At 42.0% G+C, this 24307-nt stretch overlaps 1 protein-coding gene across 2 annotated transcripts in view; it reads right to left on the reverse strand.

The window, feature by feature from the left end:
• The window catches only part of PRKCA (protein kinase C alpha), a 498125-nt gene that overhangs the window by 100812 nt on the left and 373006 nt on the right, over nucleotides 1-24307 (reverse strand). For both annotated transcript variants that reach the window (XM_004041114.5, XM_063706165.1), the window contains 3 exons: nucleotides 20016-20172; nucleotides 18858-18992; nucleotides 18246-18342 (listed from right to left, as the gene is read on the reverse strand). In XM_004041114.5, coding sequence (XP_004041162.1) covers nucleotides 18246-18342; nucleotides 18858-18992; nucleotides 20016-20172 — 389 coding nt within the window. The remainder of the gene's footprint in view (nucleotides 1-18245; nucleotides 18343-18857; nucleotides 18993-20015; nucleotides 20173-24307) is intronic.

Genomic DNA, 24307 nt, shown 5'->3' on the forward strand with positions numbered 1-24307 from the left:
AGTAGTCTTTAGACTGCATAAGTCAGGGCAATTTTAAGAGGCCGGAGAACCACATAAAGGGACGCGTAGGATTTGAAAAGCCTAGGACTGACGGAAGTGGAGGAGAAGGGAGGGTCTTTCCAAGGAGCACAAGCATGGGCTGAGATGCATTAATGAGCATGGTGGATGCATGGAGAGGAGTCAGAAAAGGGGGTGTCATAGGGAAGGGTGTGTGGGAAGGGACAGGGTATGAGACAGAAGCATCAACTCACACAGGAGGTCTGGGTCCTGCACTAACAAGCTTTGAACACACTCCCTTTTGCTTTTGTTTCCCCATCAACAAACACAATCTTAAACATCTCTCCCAGTTTGAATACCCTATTATTCCATTAACCCAGAGGTCACAAACTTTTTATATAAAGGACCAGAGGGCATATATTTAGGCTTTGAGGCCCATGCAGTCTCTTTTGCAGGGACTCAACTCTGCCGTGGTAGCAAAGGAGCAGCCGTGGACAACACACGAATGAATGAATGTAGTTGTGTTAATAAAAATCTATTTATGGGCACCAGATTTTGAATTTCACCAAATTTTCATGTCTCGCAAATATCCTTCTTTTTTTCAACCACTTAAAAATCCTCAAACCACTCTTTTTTTTTTTTTTTTTTTTTTTGAGACAGAGCCTTACTCTGTCACCCAGGCTGGAGTGCAGTGGCGTGATCTCGGCTCACTGCAAGCTCCACCACCCGGGTTCATGCCATTCTCCTGCCTCAGCCTCCAGCTGGGACTACAGGTGCCTGCCATCATGCCTGGCTAATTTTTTTTTTTTTTTTTGTATTTTTAGTAGAGATGGGGTTTCACCGTGTTAGCCAGGATGGTCTCGATCTCCTGACCTTGCGATCTGCCCGCCTCAGCCTCCCAAAGTGCTGGGATTATAGGCGTGAGCCACCGCACCCGGCCTTGAAACCATTCTTAGCTCATAGACTGTATATACAAAAGCAGGTGGTTGGGTGTGGGTCACAGTTCACGGATCCCTTCGCTATTTAATATGGGTACTGGGGGTGGCGAAGTCTATCCTTGCTGTCTTTAATGACCACAGGAGACTGAATTTGTTTACTCATCAGTCAATAGGTTTCATCTTCTTGACCAGCATTTCTCAAACTTTAATGGGCTCAGGAATCACCTGGAGACCTTGTTAAAATAATATTCTGACTGGGTCAGAGGCTGGGCTGGGCTCTGAGACTCTGCATTATTAATCAGCTCCCATGGAGGTGCAAGATCTAGAGCTCAGGCTGCTCGCCATTTCCTCTTTCAGGATACCCAGGGAGGTCAGAACCCTTGCAATTTACCGCTCCAGGGACAGGCAATCTTAATTCTCTGTAGGACATGTTTTTTGGGGAAAACAACAAATAGCATTATGTTTGGTGTCACCCTTATTCTAGGTCTCTTAATTTTATTTTAGGGGGCTTTAATTTCCTCTTAGGTGCTTGAGATAGAGCCATGAAGACTTGTGCCAATGCTTAGCTGCCATGTTCATGCTAGTGCCAGTGGACATCGGCTCTGTCTTCCCTCCTTCCAGTTCCTGTAAATGAAGGGTGGCACCCTTGGTACCTGCTCATCCCCTGTGGGTACCAGGGCCTGGGGACATTTGCAAAGCTGCCTCTAACATTTAATATCAGGCTTGTGTGATATTAACTAATATTTCTTCAACCAGCAACATCCACCCACAAGGCCATCCCTGTAACTACAAGACACAGGGCTTTTATGCTGTTTCAGGAATTCATTAGACAGACAACTAGAATGCATAATCTTTTTTGGTTTCCCAACAAAATTATTCCCTCGAGACAAATTAAACTGAAAGCATGCTGCCAGCACTCTAATATAAATGCATGCACCCTCCCTTACAGACTCATGAGAAATTCTGTACAGTTGCTTTCAGAGGCTGTCTTGCTTCCTTTGGGTCTGCTCAGCTGCATGCCAGGTTAACCTCTGTTGACAGTGATCTAATGAGTGTTTGAAAATGATTTCTACTACTAACCTGTCTCCTATATCAGTTTAAGACTTTGTTTCTAAGACAAAGCTGAAGGATAAACCTTAAAATATCTCTTTCAACTGCTGTGCATTTTATAGATTTTTTTCCCCCTTAACATCACACAGTTAAGAAAGTAATTAAGTAAGCTATTTAGGGACAAAAAAGCAGAGAGCATATTGGGGCACATAGATTTTTTTGTTTTGTGTCTAAAAGGTCATCTGAAAGTACTCTGGTTTCCATAGTAACCGTGGCAGGGCTGATCAGATCAACAAATAGCTACAATTTATCTGAGGGTCTCTAGTGAACTGTGTTTTGTGGTTTTATTTTTCCCCCAACTGGAAAAGAGCATTCTGAACTAGATAAAGTCTTCAAAGACAATGGAGGCTTTGGGAAAATCTAATTCTGATAAAAGAGAAAAATGCTTGCTTGCTCTTTCCACATATAACCTAGCAACAGAGTCTCATCTTTGTTGATTTAAGTACCTTAATTACAGTTTAATTGGATATTAATTTGTTAATTAGTAAGAAGGATAATCTCAAAATGCTTCCCTTGAATAAGTAAAAACAGATACACATTTGATTTTTCAGGCAATCTGAATCCAGGGTGATACTTCCTGTAGTATCTGGACTTATAATCCTCACAAAACAGCTCATTCAAGATCACCAATTTTCTTTTGGCTTCTATCTTCATATAGTTCTGAATGGTCACAAATACAAGAACTGTGAAGACACACATATTTCTCTGCATGAGACTTCAGTCATCCCAATATTACTGGGGGTCTAGTTTGGACAGAAGCCATTGTTAAGCTAGCTTGAGATTATTTTTTTGCTCCATGTGTTAACAAATTTTATTATAGAGTTAGTAGAATATGTATGTACAGATAACTATAAGCCTTAATATATGTACTAGTACACTAACAACTCTAAAGCTATAATAAAGATACAAATTAAAATTGAGCGAAGTGTTATAGACACATTTCCAAATAACAGCACTAATTTATGGGACAGAAGATGATGTTTAAGTGAAACCAAATCAATAGTGGTGGTGTTAATAGTGGGGATTTTAAATTCAAGCCCAGTTCTGAACTTAACCTATTCCTGTTTTTGTTTTTTTTTTAACTTTGCTGAGATTATAAATGTAGAAAAAGGTTTTATAGTCAGGCACTACACAATGACATTTTGGTCAACGATGGACTGCATAAATGATGGTGGTCCCATAAGATTATCATGGAGATGAAAATTTTCTATTACCCAGTGATGTCTACATCACAGACACTAACATTGCTGCACAACACATTACATGTTTGTGGTGATGCTGGTGTAAACAAAGGTACTGTACTGCCAGTCACACAAAAATATAGCACAATTATGTATAGTACATCATAGTCGATAATAAATGACTATATAACTGGTTTATGTATTCACTATACTATATTTTTATTGTTATCTTAAGAGTATATTTTTTCTATTTTTTTTTTTTTTCTTGAGACGGAGTCTCGGTCTGTCACCCAGGCTGGAATGCAATGGCACGATCTCAGCTCACTGCAACCTCCACCTCCTGGGTTCAAGTGATTCTACTGCCTCAGCCTCCCAAGTAGCTGGGATTACAAGCTCTCACCACCATGCCTGGCTAATTTTTGTATTTTTAGTAGACATGCGGTTTCACTATGTTGGCCCAGCTGGTCTTGAACTCCTAACCTCAGGTGATCCACCCGCCTTGGCCTGGCAAACTTGCTGGGATTACAGGCATGAGCCACCACATCAGGTCTTATTTTTTTCTACTTATTAAAACAAAAGTTAACTGTAGAACAGCCTTAGGCAGAGCCTTCAGGAGGTATTCCAGAAGGCATTCCAGAAGGCATTGTTATCAGGGGTGATGACAGCTCCATGTGTATTATTGCCCCTGAAGACCTTCCAGTGGGACAAGACGCAGAGGTGAAGGACAGCCATATGGATGATCCTGACCCTGTGTAGGGTCAAAAAAAATTTTTTTTAACAGAAAAAAAATTTTAAATTTTTAAATTAATTAAAAAATTTTTAAATAGAAAGACACAGAATAAGGAGATAAAAATATTTTTGTACAGCTATACAATGTATTGGTGTTTTAAGTGTTATTTAAGTGTTATTATGAGTCAAAACTTTTTTAAAAGTTTATAAAGTAAAATAGTTACTGTAGGCTAACATTATTACTGAAGAAAGAAGATTTTAAAAATAAATTGAGTGTAGCCTAAGTGTTGTGGTGGCTTACAGTATTGTTCTAGCACATTCCCTCACCACTCACTCACTTACCCAGAGTAACTTCCAGTCCTGCAACCTCCATTCAGGGTAAGTGCCCTATACTAGTGTACCACTTTTTTTCTTTTATATTGTATTTTTACTGTACCTTTTCTATGTTTAGATCCACAAATACTTAGCATTGTGTTACAACTGCCTACAGCAGTCAGCATCTGTACAGGTTTATAGCATAGAAGCAATAGGTTACACCCTATAGCCTAGGTGTGGAATAGGTTATACCATCTATGCTTGTGTAAATACACTCTATGATGTTTGCATGATGAAATCTCTTAGTGATACATTTTCAGAAGGCATCCCTGTATAGAGGCATGACTAACAAAACGGTATTAGTCATTGTTTAAGGTATACAATGTGATGTTTTGTGTACATACCCACTGTGAAATGATTACTACAATCAAACTAATTAACATATCCATCACCTTACAGTTACCATTGTGTGTGTGTGTGGTGGGAATCTTTAAGATCTACTCAGCAAATTTCTAGTATAAAAACACATTATTATTATTGGTCACCATGCTGTACATTAGCTCTCCAGAACTTACTCATCTTAAAAATGAAAGTTTGTATTTAACCAACATCTCCTCATTCCTCCAGCACCCTGCTCAACCCATGGTAACCACACTTCTATTCTGTTTCTGTGAGTTTGACTTTCTTAAGATTCCACATATAAGTGAAAACATGCACTATTTGTGTTTCTGTGTCTGGTTTATGTCACTTAGATGATAATATGATAATGTCCTCCAGGTTCATCCATGCGTTACAAATGTTTCTTCTTTTTAAAGGCTCAATTATATATATATACACACACACATACACACATATACATATATATGTATATATAATTGAGCCTTTATATGTATATGTGTGTATATATATATATATGAATATACACACACATAAATGAGATATGTACGTGACAGACATTTTCTTTATGCATTCATCTATTAATGAACACACTGTTTCCATATCTTGGCTATTGTGAATAATGCTGCAAGGAACTTGAGAGTACAGATATCTCTTCTGGGACAGTGATTTTTATTTCCTTTGGATATATACCCAGAATCAGGACTGCTGGATCGTATGGTAGCTTTATTTTCAAGTATTTAAGAGACATCCATACTGTCTTTCCATAACTGATATGCCAATTTACATTCCCACCAACAGTGTATATCATTTTTTCCACATCCTCAATAACACTTATCTTTTGACTTTTTGATAACTGCCATTCTAACAGGTCTGCAGGGATACCTCACTATAATTTTGACAATTTTGACTTAAATTTCCCTGATAAGCAACATTAAGCACCTTTTCCTTTACCTGTTGGCCATTTGTATGTCTTATTTTGAAAAATGTCTATTCAGGTCTCTTGCCCATTTTAAAATCTGTGGGTTTTCTTTTTTCTTTTTGCCTTTGAGTTGTATTGTATGAGTTCCTTATGCATTTTGGATATTCAACCCTTATTGGATATACGGTTTGCAAATATTTTCTCCTATTCCACAGGTTGCCTTTTAATTTTGTTGCTTGTTTCCTTTGCTGTGCAGAAACTTTTTAGTTTGATGTAGTACCACTTCTTTATTTTTGCTTTTGTTGCCAGTGCTTTTGGTGTCATATCCAAAAAACCATTGTCAAGACCAATGACATGAAGCTTTCCCCCCAAGTATGTTTTCTTCTAGTTCTATGGTTTCAGGTTTTACATATTTAAGTCTTCAGTCCATTTTGAGTTGACATTTGTATATGCTACGAAATGCATCTATCCAATTTCATTTTTTGGTATGTGGATATCCAGTTTTCCCAACACCTTTTATTGAAGAGACTATCCTTGCTCCATTCTGTATCCTTGATGCCTTTGTCAAAGATAGTTGACCACGTATGTGTGGGGTTTATTTCTGGGTTTTCTATTCTGTTCTACTGGTTTGTATGTCAGTTTGTATGCCAGTACCATACTGTGTTGATTATTATAGATGTGTAATATAATTTGGATCAGAAAGTGTGATACCTCCGTCCTTCTTGCTCCATATTACTTTAGCTATTCAGGGTCTTTTGTGGCTTCATACGAATTTTGGGATTATTTTTTCCTCTGTGGAAACAAATTATACTAATAATTGGCATTTTGATAAGGATTACATATAATCTGTAGATCACTTTGGGTAGTACAAACATTTTGACAATATTAATTCTTCCAATCCAGGAACAGGTGATATCTTCCCATTTATTTAGGTATTATTATTTCTTTCATCAGTGTTTTCTATTTTTCAGTGTACAGATATTTCACCTCCTCGGTTAAATTTATTCTTAAGTATTTCGTTCTTTTTGATGCTATTGCAAACACAACTGTTTTCTTATATTGTTTTGAATAGTTCATTGTTAGCATAGAGAAACACAACTGATTTTTGTATTTTGATTTTGTATCCTGCAACTTTCTGAATTTGTTCATTAGTTCTAACAAGTTCTTTAGTGGTGTCTTTAAGGTCTCCTATATATATATGATCATGTCATCTGCAGACAGAGACTATTTTACTTCTTCCTGATTTGGATGCCTTTTCTTTTTCTTGCCTACGTGCATTGGTAGAACTTTCAGCACTATGTTGAATAGAAGTGGAGAGAATGGGCATCCTCATTTTGTTCATGATCTGAAAGGAAGAACTTTCAGCTTTTTACCGTAGAGTAGGATGTTAGCTGTGGGCTTGTCATAAATAGCTATTACTGTGTTGAGGTACATTCCTTTATACCTAATTTGTTGAGAGTTTTTATTTTGAAAGGGCATTACATTTTGTCAAATCCTTTTTTCTGCATCTATTAAAATAATCATACAATTTTTATCCTTCGTTCTGTTAATGTTGTGTATCACATTGATTGATTTGTTTATGTTAAACCATCCTTGTATCACAGGAATAAATCCCACCTGATCACAGCATATCATCCTTTTAATGTGATGGTGAATTTGGTTTGATAGTATTGTGTTGAGGATTTTTGCATCTCTGTTCATTGGAAATATTGGCCTTTAATTTTATTTTCTTGTCATGTCCTTGCCTGGATTTGGTATCAGGGCCATGCTGGCCCCATAAAATGAACTCAGGCATGTTCTTTCCCTTTCAGTGTTTTGGAAGAGTTTGAGAAGGATTGGTATTAATTCTTATTTAAATGTTTGGTAGAGTCTGGGCACAGTGGCCCAGCAAAGGGAGGACAAGCCTTGAGGCTAGGAATTCAGTTGAGGCCAGGAGTTTGAGACCAGCCTGGCCAACACATCAAGACCTCATCCCTACAAATTAGCTGGGTGCGGTGGTGCATGCCTGTAGTCCCAGCTATTCAGGAGGCTGAGGCAGGAGGATTGCTTGAGCCCAGGAGTTTGAGCTGCAGTGAGCTATGATTGTGCTACAGCACTCTAGCCTGGGCAACAGAGCAAGACCTTGTCTCTTAAAAAGTGTTTGGTAGCATTCACCAGTGAAGCCAGTAGGCATTGGGCTTTTCTTTCCTGGGAGATCTTTGATAACCGGTTCCACCTCCTTACTCATTATTGGCCTACTCAGATTTTCTATTTCTTTATGATTCAGTCTTGGTAGGTTGTATGTTTCTAGAAATTTATTCATATCTTCTGGGTTATCCAATTTGTTGGTGTGTAACAGTTCAGAGTAGTCTCCTATGATCTTATGTATTTCTGTAGCATCAGTTGCAATGTCTCCTTCATTTCTGATTTTATTCATTGGTCTTCTCTCTTTTTTCTTAGTCTAGCTAAAGGTTTACCAATTTTGTTTATGTTTTCAAAAAAATCAACTCTTAGTTTTGTTCATCTTTTTTTTTTTTTTTTTTGAGAGAGAGTCTAGTTACGTTACCCAGGCTGCAGTGCACTGGCTATTCACAGGCACAATTGAAGCTGCTCCACAGCCTCAAATTCCTGAGCTCAAGCCATCCTCCTGCCTCAGCCCTCTAAGTAGCTGGGACTACAGGCACATGCTACTGTGCTTGGCTTGCTTACCTTTTCTACTGTCCATATCTTTCTCCAAACTTGGGAAGTTTGCAGCCATTTTTTTTTTTTTTTTTTAAAGACAGTCTCGCTCTGTCACCCAGGCTGGAGTGCAGTGGCAAAATCTCAGCTCACTGCAATCTCTGCCTCCCAGGTTCAAGTGATTCCTGTGCCTCAGCCTCCCGAGTACTGGCACTACAGGCATGCACCACTACACCAATTTTTTTTTTTTTTTTTGTATTTTTAGTAGACACAGGGTTTTGCTACATTGGCCAGGCTGGTCTCGAATTCCTGGCCTCAAGTGATCCACCTGCCTCAGTCTCCCCAAAGTGCTGGGATTAGAAGCATGAACCACCACACCTGGGCCATCATTTCTTTATATCAGCTTTCTTCCCCTTTCTCTTTTTCCCTTCTAGAATTTCCACAATGCAAACGTTAGCCCTTTTAATGTTGTCCCATAAATCCCATAGGCTTTCTTCATTCCTTTTCATTTGTTTCTGTTTTCTTCTGACTTGGTAATTATAAATGAGCTGTCTTTAAGTTCATGGATTCTTTCTTCTACTTGATCAAATCTGCTGTTGTCACTCTCTATTGAATTTTCCATTTCATTCACTGTATTCTTCACCTCCAAAATTTCTGTTTGGTTCTTTTTAAAAATGATTTATAATCTTTTTATTGAGCTCTTGTTTTTCTGATTTTGTTGTCTGTATCCTCTTGTAGCTCTCTGAGCTTCCTTAAAACAATTAAATTGTCAGGTCATTTTTAGATCTCCATTTTTTAGTAGTTGCTTACTGGAATATTGTGTTCCTTTGTGATGTCATGGCTCCTTAACTTTTCATGTTCCTTGAAGTGCTGTCCTTTGAAGTCTTGTTCCTTCAAATGCTGTCTTCACATTTGAAGAAGGAGGCAGTCATCTCCTCCTCCAATCCTTATTGACTGGCATCAGGAGAGAAATGCCTTCACCAGTCAGCCTGTCTATGGATAATGAGACTTTCTTAATCCTTTTCTACGGATGCACCTGCTCTACATTTCTTTTTCCCTCTTGAGGGCTAATTCTTGACTTTGCATGCCTTCTTTCAATCCTGCAAAGCTAGGTTAGGTGCTAAGAGCCTCCTGTTGGTTTTCCCTAGGATGGTGTCCTGAAATACTCAAGTTTGTGTACCTTCTTCCAATCCCACAGAGTTGAGCTGGCTGTCTACATAATACGCTTGCATTCACTGTCCATGGGGGCACATTTAGGGACTCAGTCTGGGGGTGGGGGGTGTAGAGTTTGGGAACAGTAGATGAGGTGTCTCAAGCAGCTCGTGGATGGGCTTCCTGATGGAGTCTGTAGAACACTTCAGAGGGCCAGCAACTTCTCTTTCCTGCTCTCAGCCTCTCCCAATCTCTCAGCCATGCTGATTATCTCAGCAATCTGGGTGAGGTGAGAAAGAAGTGGGGCTCTTGGGCAGTGCTGTGGATGGCTGGGGGAGCTGGGTGCTTACTTACTATGCTCTCGCTTTCCCCCTTAGAAGGAATTACAGGTGAGAGAGTCTCTCTTGGCTCTGAGCAGTGCTGCTTTGAGGGAGGGGTAATACAGATAAAGTAAAACTAGTTCTTCCTACCCTCTTCAATGTGTTTATTTGTGGATGTTTTTCCTCCAACAGTGTTCTGAAACTTCTCTGCTGGCCTCCTAGACTCCTACAAAGATACTCTTGTCCATAGGTAGTTGTCAAAATTGATGCATCTACAGGGGAATGATGGTGAAAGCTCCTATTCCACCACTGTGCTGACATCTAGCTTTAGATTCTATTGGGATAGTGTGGCTCTAGAGGATTTTCAAGATAAGGCGAAATGTAGCTATTTACTTTTTAGAATTTATGATTATGTGATTGTTTAGCTGACAATGTGCTTCAAATCACAAGAGGTAGACAGACTGGGTTCCTCTGGGCTGACTTGTCTAATGGGTCGAAGAATTTCCAAGGCTTTCTCGACTCTCTGAGGAGACAGGCGAGGTGTGATGACGATGGTCTATGACTGGGGAAAATCAGATTAATTATGAGGGGGTTGACTTGAGGTTCTAAGGCAGAGCACAGATGCTTACGGCAGAGTCAGGCCAAGGTGGCATTAGCAACCTGGGAGCAGGGACAAAAGGCAGGTCTCTCAGATGCCAAAGCTCTCGATCACGTATGCACTCAAGTTCAAACAACTTTCACCAGCCTCCTGGGTGCCAGGTGTCAGGAGAAAGTGGGTGAAAGCAGAGATGAACTGGGAAGCCTGTCTGCTGAAAATGTCATCAAGATAGCAGAATTCGGGTTTAGCTTCAGGTTCTAAGAAACCATAAATGTTGGAACAACCAATCCACTGGTCTGTTCTCAGAAATAAGTCCTCGATAACAATTTCTAATGCTCAAAACAGAGTTCTAAGAATGCTCTTACCTCTTGGTAGCACCTCATTTGCACAGATAAATAACTTTTCATAAATATAAATCAAAACCAAACTTGGGCAAATCATGTCTATTTCATATAATTAGCAAACATTTATTGGGCACTTACTCTATGCCAGGTACTAGTCTAAGCAACTTATGTAAGTGAACTGAGTGAATCCTCCCAGCAGTCCTATGCAGCAGGCTCTATTATTATCTCCACTTCGTAAACAAGGAAAACAAAGGTCAGTGTTTAAGGAACTTATCCAAGATCATCAGCTGGGAAGTGGTAGAGCAGGGATATGAAACTATGGCTATTTTAAATTGCATATTTCTTCTAGAAAAATACCATGCTCAAACATTGAGTAATCTGTCCCAGGTCATACAACTGGGATATAAAAGGGGCAGGATTTGAACCTAGAAGTCTGGGTCCAACACTGAGGCTTCTAACCACTATGCAATACCACTTCTCAAATGAAAGGAATATACCATGCCCAGCACAGAAACTGCCTAGCATCTAATCATCACACAGTGGGTGTTTGCCATGATTCCCCCTGCTTTCATCACTGCTCCATCAACGTCACACCTCTTGCTCCCCAGGAAGGGACAGGATGGGAACTGGTCCTCAAAACTGCACTTCATTTTTCACACTTGGCTATAAATTTCTCTCTTTATAAGAACTTTAAAAGTATTTCCCTTTAGAGAGCTCATACAAGCTTCAAGGGACACTGCAATTTAAATAAATTCATCTTGTTTTCTTGGGTCCTGATACTCAAATGAGTAATATGTGATATATTATCCATCAGCTTTCTAATGGGACATTATTTTTCATTACATTCTGACAACAGAAATATCCCATCGCAGACAAAGCCCCAGGCGTGCTGCCTCTTAGCTGTCTTTGTTCTGCTACAAGTTTCTTTTTGGCTTTTTAAATATTAGATGTTTAACTTGCTCTGGAATAGAGCAATGGTGTGCAGCAAAAGTTACGGTTACAGTAAGAGTAGGAAAAGGCCAAGGAGCTTTTAGCTTCTTAATTTGCTCTGCTTTTTAAATGATGTATGAAATAATAAATGACAAAAACAATAAAAAGCCTGGACAATTGAGCAAAATTGAATGGTGTAGGCTCATTTAAGGAAAGCTGCTTGACTTTTTAATATTAGAATCTCCATTAACTGTTAACAGCACATGGAGTAGATAAGCAACCCTACAGGTAGAAATGAGTTCGTTGAAAGTCCATTCCCAGCTAAAAGCCATCAAAATGCAAATTAAAAGTAGTCATTGTGATACTGGAGCAAAATGAGCAAACGTATGTTTCGTTTTGTGAAATCTGAAGCTTGGAGAAGGGAGACGTGGTCTTCACCACTTGTCCTAAAGTGCCCTCAGCCCCACGGAGCCAGGTCCATGGCTGGGGTTATTTGCCCTTCTGGCTTGATTTCTCTTGAGGTTGCAGGATTGGGGAAGAAGGTCTTGGACAGAGTAAACAGCCCTAGGGAAGAGGCGCCAAGCTTAGGAGAAAGGCTCTGCACAAGAGGAAGGGGCGCTGAGGAAAGGAAGGAATGTAACTCTGGGGATAGGAAGTGGCTGGATCCCAGGCAGGCCTAGAAACTGGTCCCAGAACTCCCTTCCCCTCACCTTTCCCCTTCCCATACCTCTCAGCCCATTTTCTTGATTCTAGGACAACTCCAAGGCTCTGAAGGTAGATGTAGCCCAAGTAGGCTCAGGGAAAGAATCAACTGACGGATAAACATGAAACAAAAATACTAAGCTTACTAAAAGCCATGGAAATGAAATGCAAATGACAATAAGAACTTCAGGAACTGTCTTAAAAGAGGGAAAGATGTGGCTAGAAGATACCTTTTTTTTTTTTTAACCATTGGAAATGTGAATGTAGCATGTAACTCCCTGGGTACAGCTCAAGATGTGAATGATTCAGATCCCAGATTTTGTAAAAGATCAGAGGGCAATATTACACCAACAAAAGTACTGGACCTTCATGTGAATGCAATCAGTAGTCAATCAACTGTGACGTTTCTGTTGTTAACATAATCACTTCCCTAATGAATTATTAGCTGCAATAATCATTACGATTATACTTGTGTTGATTCTTGTTGTGGTTTACATCAAATCCTTTTTTTTTTTTTTTTTTTTTTTTGAGACGGAGTCTCGCTCTGTCACCCAAGCTGGAGTGCAGTGGCACAATCTCAGCTCACTGCAACCTCCACCTCCCGGGTTCCAGCAATTCTCTGCCTCAGTCTCCCGAGTAGCTGGGGTTACAGGCGCCCGCCACTATGCCCAGCTAATTTTTTGTATTTTTGGTAGAGACAGGGTTTCACCATCTTGGCCAGGCTTGTCTTGAACTCTTGACCTCGTGATCCACCACCCTGGCCTCCCAAAGTGCTAGGATTACAGGCGTGAGCCACCGCGCCCAGCCAAATCATCTTTCATATGTGCTCACTTTTCAGTTTGTAATCGGGACCCAACATCAAACCATTGAATCGAGAAGGATCAGTGCAAGCTGACTTCTCACTGTGGTATTATATTTACTTCCCTGACAACAACTAATATCCTATCGTATCAGGATATTAGTTCTATTTATAACTAATAGAAAAACAGAACTAGTTATCCTGACCTATTTTTTCTATTTATAGTTAAGCATGCCAATGCACAGAAAGGTCACATAGTAAATAAGTGACTAAACTAGGATTTGATTCTAGAGCCTACGGGCTAAACCAGAAGTTGGCAAACTGGCCCTTGGGCCAAGTCTGGTCTGCCACCTGTTTTTGTAAGTAACGTGTTATTGGAATACACCAACACTCATTTGTTTATGTATTTGTGGCTGCTTTTGAGCTGCAACGGCAGACTTGAATGTTATACCAGACACCGCATGGCCCATAAAGCCTAAAATATTTATTATCTGACTAGGTACAGAAAAAGTTTGCTGAGCAGAGCTAACCCATCCTCTGCACTGCCTCTAACACAAGGTGGACCTTTTCCCAACTCTGGCCGTGAGCCTCATCACAGGGAGCAGAGACCAAGCAGTGAGAGGGAAGAACAGGAATCTCAGTTGTCCTCAATAGTGCCTGGAGATTCAGGGGAACCACTGGCCAGCACAGGGGATATGATAAGCTCCCTGCTTTGTTCCCAAAGATTTTTGCAGCAGGGCCCATAGATACAGAACATTAAGCTCCAAAGAAAGCAGGAACTGTCTGCTTAGCCCACTGCTGGCACCTTACTTTTTTTAACAAATGGAAAAATGCATCATTTATGTTTGTGAATCAGGGACCACGTGTACTTTACTTGATGACAAACATGGAACAGATTAAAGGCCCACAGACACACTGTCCATGAATATCGCAATCAAGGTTCTGGTTTGTTTTGTCTTGTAGGAGGATGAACTGCTCTAGCAGGATCTCTACCAGCAAGGAAGGTCATCTCCAGCCACCCTGGAATATTCCTTGGCTCCTAAGAGCTCCAGTCACTGATCATTCTGCTTGCCAAGATTTGAGAACCAACCATTTAAATTGCAAAAACTTTCCACCTAATTATCGAATGAATACTAATGCAGTGGCAGAGTTGTAAATGCTCGTTTGGTTTCCCTTTCATCCAACTGAATGACTTTTGATTTTTGGAGAAGGATTGGAAAACTGCATGGAGGGAACCCTTTTTAGAAAACAGGGCTGGACATGGAAGGATAAGGACAGACTGGACACTGTGTGATCCCACTCAGCGATGCCTGTTCCCAACAGGATGAACCCTCATGTGTGTTTCAACCAATATAGATTAATCGTTGAACTTAACAAAAAAATCTAACTCAGCTGAATCAAACTGTTACTGGAGGGTGGCAAAGTATCTATGAAAGAGTGGGTAGGGAAGAAAAGACTAATGTGATGGAAAGCAAGTTAGAATGGCAGTTAGTTGGCGAGAAAGGGCCCAGAGAGGGGAGCCTGGAGACACTGGGAAGCACCCATGCTACAGACCGAGAAGGAGGGAACGGGGTGGGGGCTCAAAGAGGTGCCTCAAATTGGACCTGATGCCAACTGATGGCACCCTGTTTGCAAAGCCTGGCTGCTACCCAGAACTGCTCAAATGTGGATGCCAGCCTTTCTGCCCTGGTGCATCCCTTCCCAGTAACTTGGCACTGGGGACGTCTTGCAACTCTCACATTTATAGACCTCAACAAAACACCATTACGTGATTGAACCCCTGCCTAAAATCAGATCTGAATATGTATTTAAAATGAAGCATGGCAGCTGTCGTAAAATTCTCAGCATCTTTTTGACGCCATCCTCTAGTGGCTTTCTGCCCAGTCTCTCGCAGTTGTGTTTTTTAAAATGCTCTAAGCAAATGAGCTAATGTAATTCGAGTAAAATCTAGGAACTATAAGCTGAAAGGTATTTAAAGCAAAGGCTAGAATGCAGTTCATGTAGATGCTCCAAACACAGACCTCACTAGGCTGAAGAGCAGAGCCTCCACCCCATGCAACTCTGCTGATGCCACCTCTCCCCAGGATGCTCACAGCCTTGGCCTGGCGCTCCTGCCAAGTCCACAGCCCTCCCAGGAGGAGGAATAGTAAGCAGCAACAGCCCTGCGGCCTCTGACCAGCCTCCCAAGAGAAATGCTTCGTTTTGCTCAGGTCCTCTGGCCTGTATTTTGTTTGTTTGTTTAGAACTCTGACCTTTATAAAAAGCTGAACTCACTGCCCAGAAAAACAGGAAGTTTACTCACCAGGAAGCCACGACAATGAAGCACAAAGAGTGGGTCAATATTTCTCCAGCAGCAAAGCTAAGTCTCAGACATTACTGCGAGGAACCCTGTGGGGAATACCCGTGCTGTTCCTCCCTCGAATGCATTCTTTCTGCGTCAATAGACCCTGACCCAGTGACTGCTCGTGATCAACACCATGGCATAACATTCGGTAAGGAAGGTTCTTTCTGGCTCCTCAGGTTCCTCCCCTGCCTGAGACAGCTGAAGAATGCTGGCACTCAGTCCTAAAACTCTCTCTAGAAGGATCCATCCGTCACAGAGGTGGTGTGACATCAGGGATGGGGCTCAAGAAGGTGGTCCTGTCCAGTACCCCAGGTCTGCATCCTCAGCTGCAGGGTACGGGTGGAAACAGATAATGAAGCAAGGGAAGAAATACAAATTGAAAAGGAGCTATGCCTGGCATAGACATTTGAACCTGCCCCAAACCCTGACTTTCATCTTTGTACTTGAATTCCTCTAAATATTATAAAGCGTCTTTGAAAAGAATCTCATTCTTTTCTCTCTATTGATAGATAGACAAATAGTAGTTACACAGATACATGCACCTTTTTATTTCTACATATTGTAATATATATAACTATACAAATAATTTTTTAAAATTATTTTTTCTCTATTTTTGAAGAGCAGAGACTGCAAGCTGGTTCTTACTGGTTGGATCCTTCTGGTGTCTAAAGCAATAGATGCATATTTGACCTACACAGAGTTCTAAGTTTTTTGTTTGTTTTCTTGAGTCAGGGTCTCACTCTGTTGCCCAGGCTGGAGTGCACTGGCGTGATCTTGGCTCACTGTAACCTCTGCCTCCCAGGTTCAAGTGATTCTCGTGCCCAGGTTCAAGTGATTCTGGTAGCTAGGATTACGGGTGCATGCCACCACACCCTGCTATTTTTTGTAGAGGCTGGGTTTCGCCATGTTGCCCAGGCTGATTTCAAACTTGTGAGCTTAAGCACCCTGCCTGCCTTGGCCTCTTAAAGTGCTGAGACCACAGGTGTGAGCTACCACATCCGGACAGCTCTAAAATTTTTTTTTTTTTTTTTTTGAGACAGAGTCTTGCTCTATTGCCCAGGCTGGAGTGCGGTGGCACAAACTCGGCTCACTGCAACTTCCGCCTCCCAGGTTTAAGTGATTCTCGTGTCTCAGCCTCTGGAGTAGCTGGGAGTACAGGCACATGCCACCAAACCCGGCTAATTTTTGTATTTTTAGTAGAGATCGGGTTTCGCCATGTTGGCCAGTCTTGAACTCCTGACCTCAAGTGATCTGCCTGCCTCATCCTCCCAAAGTACTGGGATTACAGAAGTGAGCCACCGCACCGGGCCTGGTTCTAAGTTTTAACATTAGAACTCTGCCAACGTTAAGATAAATCAGAATGTATCATATAAAAACCTGGATTTCTGGCTTCTCTGGAAGAAGGAAGATCTGGCAATACAGGGCCTGGACTCGCGTGTGAGAAACATCGAGTGGGGCAGGGTAGCAGTAGCTGCCACCTGCAGACAGGGCTGAAGCTTACCAGCTCACCCCAGTCTCCACCACTCCCTCCTGCTTCAATCCCGAGGCCTGCCGTTCATTGCCATTTATTATCTGTGAATCATTTCACTCGTCTGTGCTCCCAAGGACATCTAACCAAAAAGCCCCTGCCATTTAGTATTTGCCACAAACATCAACTTTAACCAAACATCAGTTTAACAAAGTAATTTGAACAACTGCATGTTTTACATCCTTTGGGATTCATTCTCTCTGGATAAGACCTACATGTTTCTTTTGTGGGGGGCATGAAGGAGGTTTATTATCCCCCCAAGACCACTCTTCCCCACCCCCCAGATCTGTATGTTTCTTGGAGAACAACAGAAGAAAGAAAAGAGGAGCATCAGCATCCCATTAGTGTCAACATTTCAGTAGCAGTTCAGCATCTACACACGTGTGCATGTGCATGTGTATCGCTCTAGAGCGGGGAAATTCCGGGGAATTCTAACAAGTCTGAAGAAGAGAAAGATTCACAAAGGAATTAACCAGTTACACAGACTGAAAAGGCTACTCTAGGAGTCCCTCGAACAGCCAAAATGAAGGGCGATTAGAGAAACAGAAAAATATTAGAAGTTGTGACTTTAAAACATAAGGAAGGTGCTTAGAGAAAAGAACTGTTTCCTAAAAGCTGAGATGTCGGTAAATGAAGAGGAGAAGGGAGAGAGAGGAGAAGAAAAAGAGGAGTAAGGAGCAGAGGAGAAGAAGAAAAAAGACCAGTGAATCCGGGACAGAGGCAAACACAAATACCAAGAGGAAGAAGAGAGGGAGGTGGCCTTTGCTAAACATCTGGAGCATAAATAAAAAGGGATCACACACAAAGGCATATTTGTTTAAGCTGCTCTTTCAGAACAAAATTAGGAACCTTGTACTTTCTGTAGAAAAAAAAAAAGTCTCAGATGATAGCCTGATTACACACAAATGAGCTCCCAAGGAAAGGCCAAAATGACTTCCTCCTTTTCAGAAGAGCACAAGTCCTCCTTTGTAAGAACAATCCTGCCCTCACAGCCTGCTTCTCTCCCCAGTGATGTGCAAATAGATCTCTTATGCAGAAATCAACCATGCTCTCAGTTCTGGGATATTTCCAGTTTCCATTTTCTAAGTGATAAGAGTCATAAAAAGTCAACAGGTTGCAAAGGAAAGGGAACGAACAACATTTATGTTTTTAAATAAAGAAAAAGATCATTAACATTGAGGTTACTTTTTTGCTTTTCAAAAATGTGACCACAACATCTCGGCCCTTCCTGAAGTCAGGCTTTCTAAAGGAAAGGTGTTTCCAGGCATTTTGTTATCCTCACCTCGAATTTCTGCCTGAGTTCCATGTTTCCTTCTTCGTCCCCTTCCGGAATGGGTACATTGTAGTACTCACCTTCTTCTTGGTTAAGCAACTTGTACCTTTCAAAGACAGGAGAAAAAGAGTTACCATCGCAAGTTTAGCAAGCCTTTTCCTGCAACCTCTAGTCAAGCTGTTTTGTGAAATGCATCCTATGGAGAGGCTACAGCCAGATCAGCAGACATTTGACTTTTTAAAAATTTTTATATTTTTGAGACAGGGTAGCTCTGTTGTGCAGGCTGGGGGATGGTGGTGGAATCAAACCTCACTGCAGCCTCAGCCTCCTGGGCTCAAGTGATCCTCATGCCTCAGCCTCCTGGGTAGCTGGGACTACAGGTGTACACCACCACGCCTGGCTAATTTTTGTATTTTCTGTAGAGGTGGGGTTTCTCCATGTTGCCCAGGCTGGTCTCAAACTTCAGAGCTCAAGCAATCCACCTGCCTCGGCCTCTTGAAGTGCTGGGATTACAAGCATGAGGCACCATGTCCGGCCTCAACTGACATTTGAGAGACTGAAACCTAACTGTCTAAATGGTCTGATGCTTTGAGACATACTCAACCTAAGTGGCTTCCATACCATCCACTGGCCGGCATCTTCATCAGCTCCGAAACTCCAAAGGAAAGGGATCCCATGAAGTCATTCCTTGTTGTTCGATCCCAGTCCCAGATTTCTACAGACAGTCGTCGGTCTTTGTCTGAAGGTTTCAATTTGCTACAAGACACACATACATGCAAACACTAGGTTATCTTGATCATGGTTTCTTGGGAGATACCACATGTATATGACTTGAGCCTGAGATAGAGAAATAGTATATTTCTCTTCCTGGTCCAGTAAAATACCAGCCCCTTATGCTGGCAACCAAAGCGCTACAGGAGGAGTTAACAAACTATGACCCATGGGCCAAATCTAGCCCACTGTCTATTTTTATAAATAAAGTTTTATTAGAACCCAGCCATGGCTATTTGTTTACATATTGCCTATGGCTCCTTTGGCACTAGAAAGTTATACCGGTGCAACAGAGGCTATATGACCCACAAGGCCTAAAATATATACTATCTGATCCTTTACAGAGCAGAGCTTGCTGGTCCCTCTAGAATAGACAGCTACCTTTCTGGTTGTCCACAGAAAAACTGCTTCCTGTATACTACTCTACAAAGGGGAACTCTTGCTTTCCCTCAGCTGCACTCAGTCCTCCTGATTTATTTATTCCCTCCTTCCTTCTTCCCCTTCTCTACCTCTGAAATCCTGGCAACCCTCCCAGGCTGGCTTTAAATGTCACCTTTTCCAGGAAGTCTTCTCTCTTTGAAGGCAAGAATGATCTTCCCATTTCAGTGGCAATAACACTTTCTATGTTACTCACTCATTCTGTGGTCTAAAAATTATTTAAATTCTTGCCTTATGCCCTCCCCTAACTCCCAAAAGAACCTAAGTCCATCAAGAGGTGGACACACCTGACACATTTTTATATCATCTTTAATACCTTAAAGAGAATTGTTTATCCAGATTAGATAATAATCATCTGAGGCCTGAATTATGCAACTCTTGATAAATCAAATTACTATCTATCAAACAGGTGCTAATAGCTACCTCCCTAATGGCAGCCTGAGGGGAGGTCTTAGGACTGAAGACATATTTAAAGACGTTTATAATGAACCTACTTCATTACCTCAAATAATGAGGTGGGCAACTGCATGGTGTATAGGAACGAAATTTGATCAAGGAGAGACCACTTACAATGTAAAGGACTCATTCCACTGCGGATTTAGTGTGGAGCGGATGGTTTTGGTTTTTTGCTTGCTTTCATTCTTGGGATCAGGAATAAGTTTCAGCTTCACATAAGGATCTGAAAGCCCGTTTGGATCCATAGGGATTAGATTTTTTGCATCTCGTACTGTGAAGAGAGAAGGAAGAAAATATTACAAAAAGAGAACAGACCTATATTGCCCGCTGTCTTGTGTCAATACCAAGCTGAATAAAAGAGACGTCAGAATGGTGTTTAAGGAGACAGATGGTGGAAGCCAAAAGCCTCTAACGCTCGACATGAGAAAAGCTACCCGCTGCCACCACCGGCAGAGATAATGGGCATCGTGTGGGCCCTTGTGGGCGAGTCTTGGGACTTAGCACCAGCCTGGACTGGCAGCATCAGCAACACTAAGATATCTATTAGAAATGCAGAAACCCAGGTCCCACCCCAAACCTGCCAAAGCAGAATCTGTAATTTAACAAGATTCCCAGGTGACCTTTGCAGCTCCCCAGGAGTAATGGTGCACCCTCCCTGCATGGAAGCGACCAGCCCAACCTGGTCTATGGTGCCACACACGCACCTGAGCTCCCAGAAGGTGTTATCCCTTTTTGTGGGTAAAGGCCAATGGCTTCCAACTCTGACTGTACATTGGAATCACACGGGGGTTGGGGAATGGGGGAGTTAAAAATTCTAATCCCCAGAATTAAACTAGAATCTCCAAGGAATGTGGCTCAAGTATTTGTTTTTAAAAGCTCCTTGGGTGATTCTACTGGGCAGCAGGGGCAAGCACCACTGCTGTATACAGTTGTAACTCAGAATTGCTGGTCCATGGACCGGCAGCATCTACATCACCTGGGAGCTCATTAGACATGCAGAACCTTGGGTCCCACCTCAGACTTAATAACTCAGAATCCTCACTTTAACAAGACCTCCAGGTGCTTCCAATGCAATCTTAGCTTGAGAAACCTGATATGGGAATCAAAAATAATTAGAAGGAAAGGCCATTTCATCCACAGAGGAAAACAGGCTCAAAGATTTAAGAGCTGGCAGAGGCTCACAACCATGAGAAGCTGTCTAAAGCCACTGCACGTCAACGTAAAAGATAATTATCTACTACTATGATGAAGGGACAAAAGCCTGAGCCTCCTATCCCAAATGCCTTCCTATCTTCCCATGGCATCTTTCCCAGTAAGGCTGAATTGTCAGATACCCAACTGGTCAGACACCACCAACACACGTATAACTGGGACCAGGCTCCCTGATTCAGTGGTTCCCACAGTGTGGTCCCTGGACCGGCGGCACTGGCATCACCTCCTGAATCAGAACTCTGGGGTGAGGTCCAGTGATCTGTGTTTACCAAGCCTCCAGGTGATTCTGATGTCCATAAAGTTGCAGAACCACAGATCTAGGCAATTAGCATAGTTTATCAGCATAGTTTGATTATTACATTAAGAATTACAGAAGAACTTGAGAAGAAGGCACTGGAGTTGTCAGTGGGCAGGGTTAGATGGGGAGGAGGCAGGGGGAGAATCCTAAAGATGTTGGGTCTTTGGACACAAATGAGGGAGGTACAGCCCTAAGATCAGGAGTCAGAGACAGGCATTGCCTTTACTAGTCTGTGGATCTACTGTGTGCTGCCTCCTGCCAGCCAACAGCCTTACATCCTCCTTACCTGGAAGCCTTACATAGGTGGGTAACAGATGGGACTATATTCAAATACAGAGGGGGAGGGGGCTGGCTCAGGTCTGCTAGCCACAGAGAAGCTGAACATAATTTGTCATACCCCATTTGTGCCTTCCAGGTATTTCTTCTCCTAAGAAAATATCTAACCTCATTCATCTCAGGGAGCAGATAGCACACAAATAAAACACATAGGCATGGTCCCCGTGGCTCAGCAGGTGTACATGCAAACTCTGCCTCCTTCACCATGTAACCCTGAGCACTGGGAAGCTTAGTCTCTGAGCCTCTGTCTCTTCATCTAGAAAAATGAAGACGGACATAATTCGAGTGGTATAGAATTGTTGGGAGAAGCAAATAAAATAATGTTTATAAAATACCTTACATGGTTGGGGGCTTGGAAAATGAAAAAAAAAATCCATGGTGTGAGTGCTCACTATACCCCAGGCATGATGTTCCAGACTCCTTTCCACTCTTATCATGCTGGAATCTATAGGGTTCGAGGCCCCCAGGGGACTTGGTCACTGGAGAATTCACCACGCTCATGTGAAAGGTTTTAATCCAATGCAGAAGGTCTAGCCCACTAAAACACCAACCCTGAGTATCACCAAAGATGAAAAATGTGAGCACAAAAATGGAGCTCTCCCATGAGGAATGGAAAGAGGCCAACGGTCTCTCTCTGATTAAACATCAGAATGAGAATCAGATGCTTTTTAAAAGGCAGAAAATGCCCTGGAATGTCTAATACTGGAGGCTGCAGAAGGTCACATCCTGGATAAGCCAAAGAGGACCCTTATTAAGGTCACCAAGAGGTCCTGGGTTGCCTCCTACCAGTTGCAGAATTATTGCGGGTGCTGGCTTTTATATCTTCAATTTATATTCCTGACAGACAACACACACACAAAAAATCATTTAAGTAAGATCTCTTCGGAATGGTGATGAGTTAAAATCTTGATGGGATTTAAAGCTGTGAGCATCCTACTGAGATACTACCATTTAAGTTGAAAATAAAAAGTTATCAATTCCAAATGTCATTGAAGCAAATAGTGGGTCCAAATTTCAATTTCTTATCACAGCAGAGAACAGCCTGTGTGACGTGTGACTCATGGCGTGCCAGGACACCTGAATCAGGATTACGAGCAACTAACTTAGGGTCCCATCTGCTCAGAGTGTAGGATCTGGGGCAAGGCTGCCTGCATTTGAATTCTGGCTCTGCCACTCTGTGGTTGTGGACAAGCTATTTGATCTTCCTAAGTTTCCTCATCTGGAAAATTATATCTCCTTCAAGCAAGGATTATGTAGGCTCATCCATGTAAAGTGCTTAGAGCAGTGATAGGCACTTGGTGAGAGCACAATAGTGATGATCATAATTGCTCTTAATACAAGTTACTGGTGGAGAACAATCTTAGATGTGCAGAAACTGCACCAACAGCTTACGGAGTGGTAAGCAAATGCCGGGGAAAACAGTACAGTGTGGTAATGTTCTAACAGGGTTGCAACTGTATGGTTTCAAGAACGTCAAGCTAAGAGGCAATGCTAGGGGGCATTACTCATAGGAATAGTTGTAAGGAAGATGGAAGAGGGGAAGCTAGGAAAGAGAAAATAAGAGGAAAATTGAAGTGGGAAAGCGGATGAGAACAAGGGCTAGAGACAGAAGAGAGAAACAAGGGAAAGATGTGATCAAGATGTGGAGTCAAATCCCAACACTTTGGGAGGCTGAGGCAGGTGGATCACATGATGTTGGGAGTTTGAGACCAGTCTGGCCAACATGGTGAAACCCCGTTTCTACTAAAAATACAAAAAGAAGCCGGGCGTGCTGGTGGGCACCTGTAATCCCAGATACTCAGGAGACTGAGGCACGAGAATCGCTTGAACCCAGGAGGCGGAGGCTGCAGTGAGCTGAGATCGTGCCACTGCACTCCAGCCTGGGTGACACAGTGAGACTGTATCCCCCCGACCCCCCCCCAAGAAAGATATGGAGTCAGAGGGTGAGGACGCTGCCCCAGGATAGGTGGGCAGATGTTCTCAACCTCAGCTACACCCTGGAAACACCTGGGATGTTTTAGTCAAACACTGATCCCTGGGCCCCACCCTCAGAGAGTCAGATCTACTCGGTCCGGGTTGACACCCAGGCATCAGGATCTTTAAGCTCCCCAGGTGAGTCTCAGGTGAAGCCAGGTCCAGGCACTGTTCACTGCACCCAGCACTCGCTCTCTAAGTGGCCTAGCACACTGACATCATTTGATGACTTCGACTATTATTCACATTTTTCTTTAAATTGGCTCGCTTTTTAATATCCATCATTTAAAAAGGAAACATATCACTATAGGAAACAGAAAACCAAGATTGTTTGCCATAAATGGAAGGTAATCATAAAAGTAAACACAATGAAAATCGATGTTATTCATTTCTAGCTGGATCCAGTTGCCTGAGATCTTCTGTCTCTTAGCTACAGAGGGGAAATTAACAAGCGCTAGTGTGTTAAGGATATTCCAGCCCCAGAAGTCTTTGCTGCTTCAACTGAGATTGAAAGAAAATTGACAATAACTAACTCATCATGTAATTTAATGTTTTTTAACATCCGTACAGTACCTTCAGAAAACCT

Source organism: Gorilla gorilla, chromosome 4 (assembly GCF_029281585.2).
Source record: "Gorilla gorilla gorilla isolate KB3781 chromosome 4, NHGRI_mGorGor1-v2.1_pri, whole genome shotgun sequence".
Taxonomy (NCBI): Eukaryota; Metazoa; Chordata; class Mammalia; order Primates; family Hominidae; genus Gorilla; species Gorilla gorilla.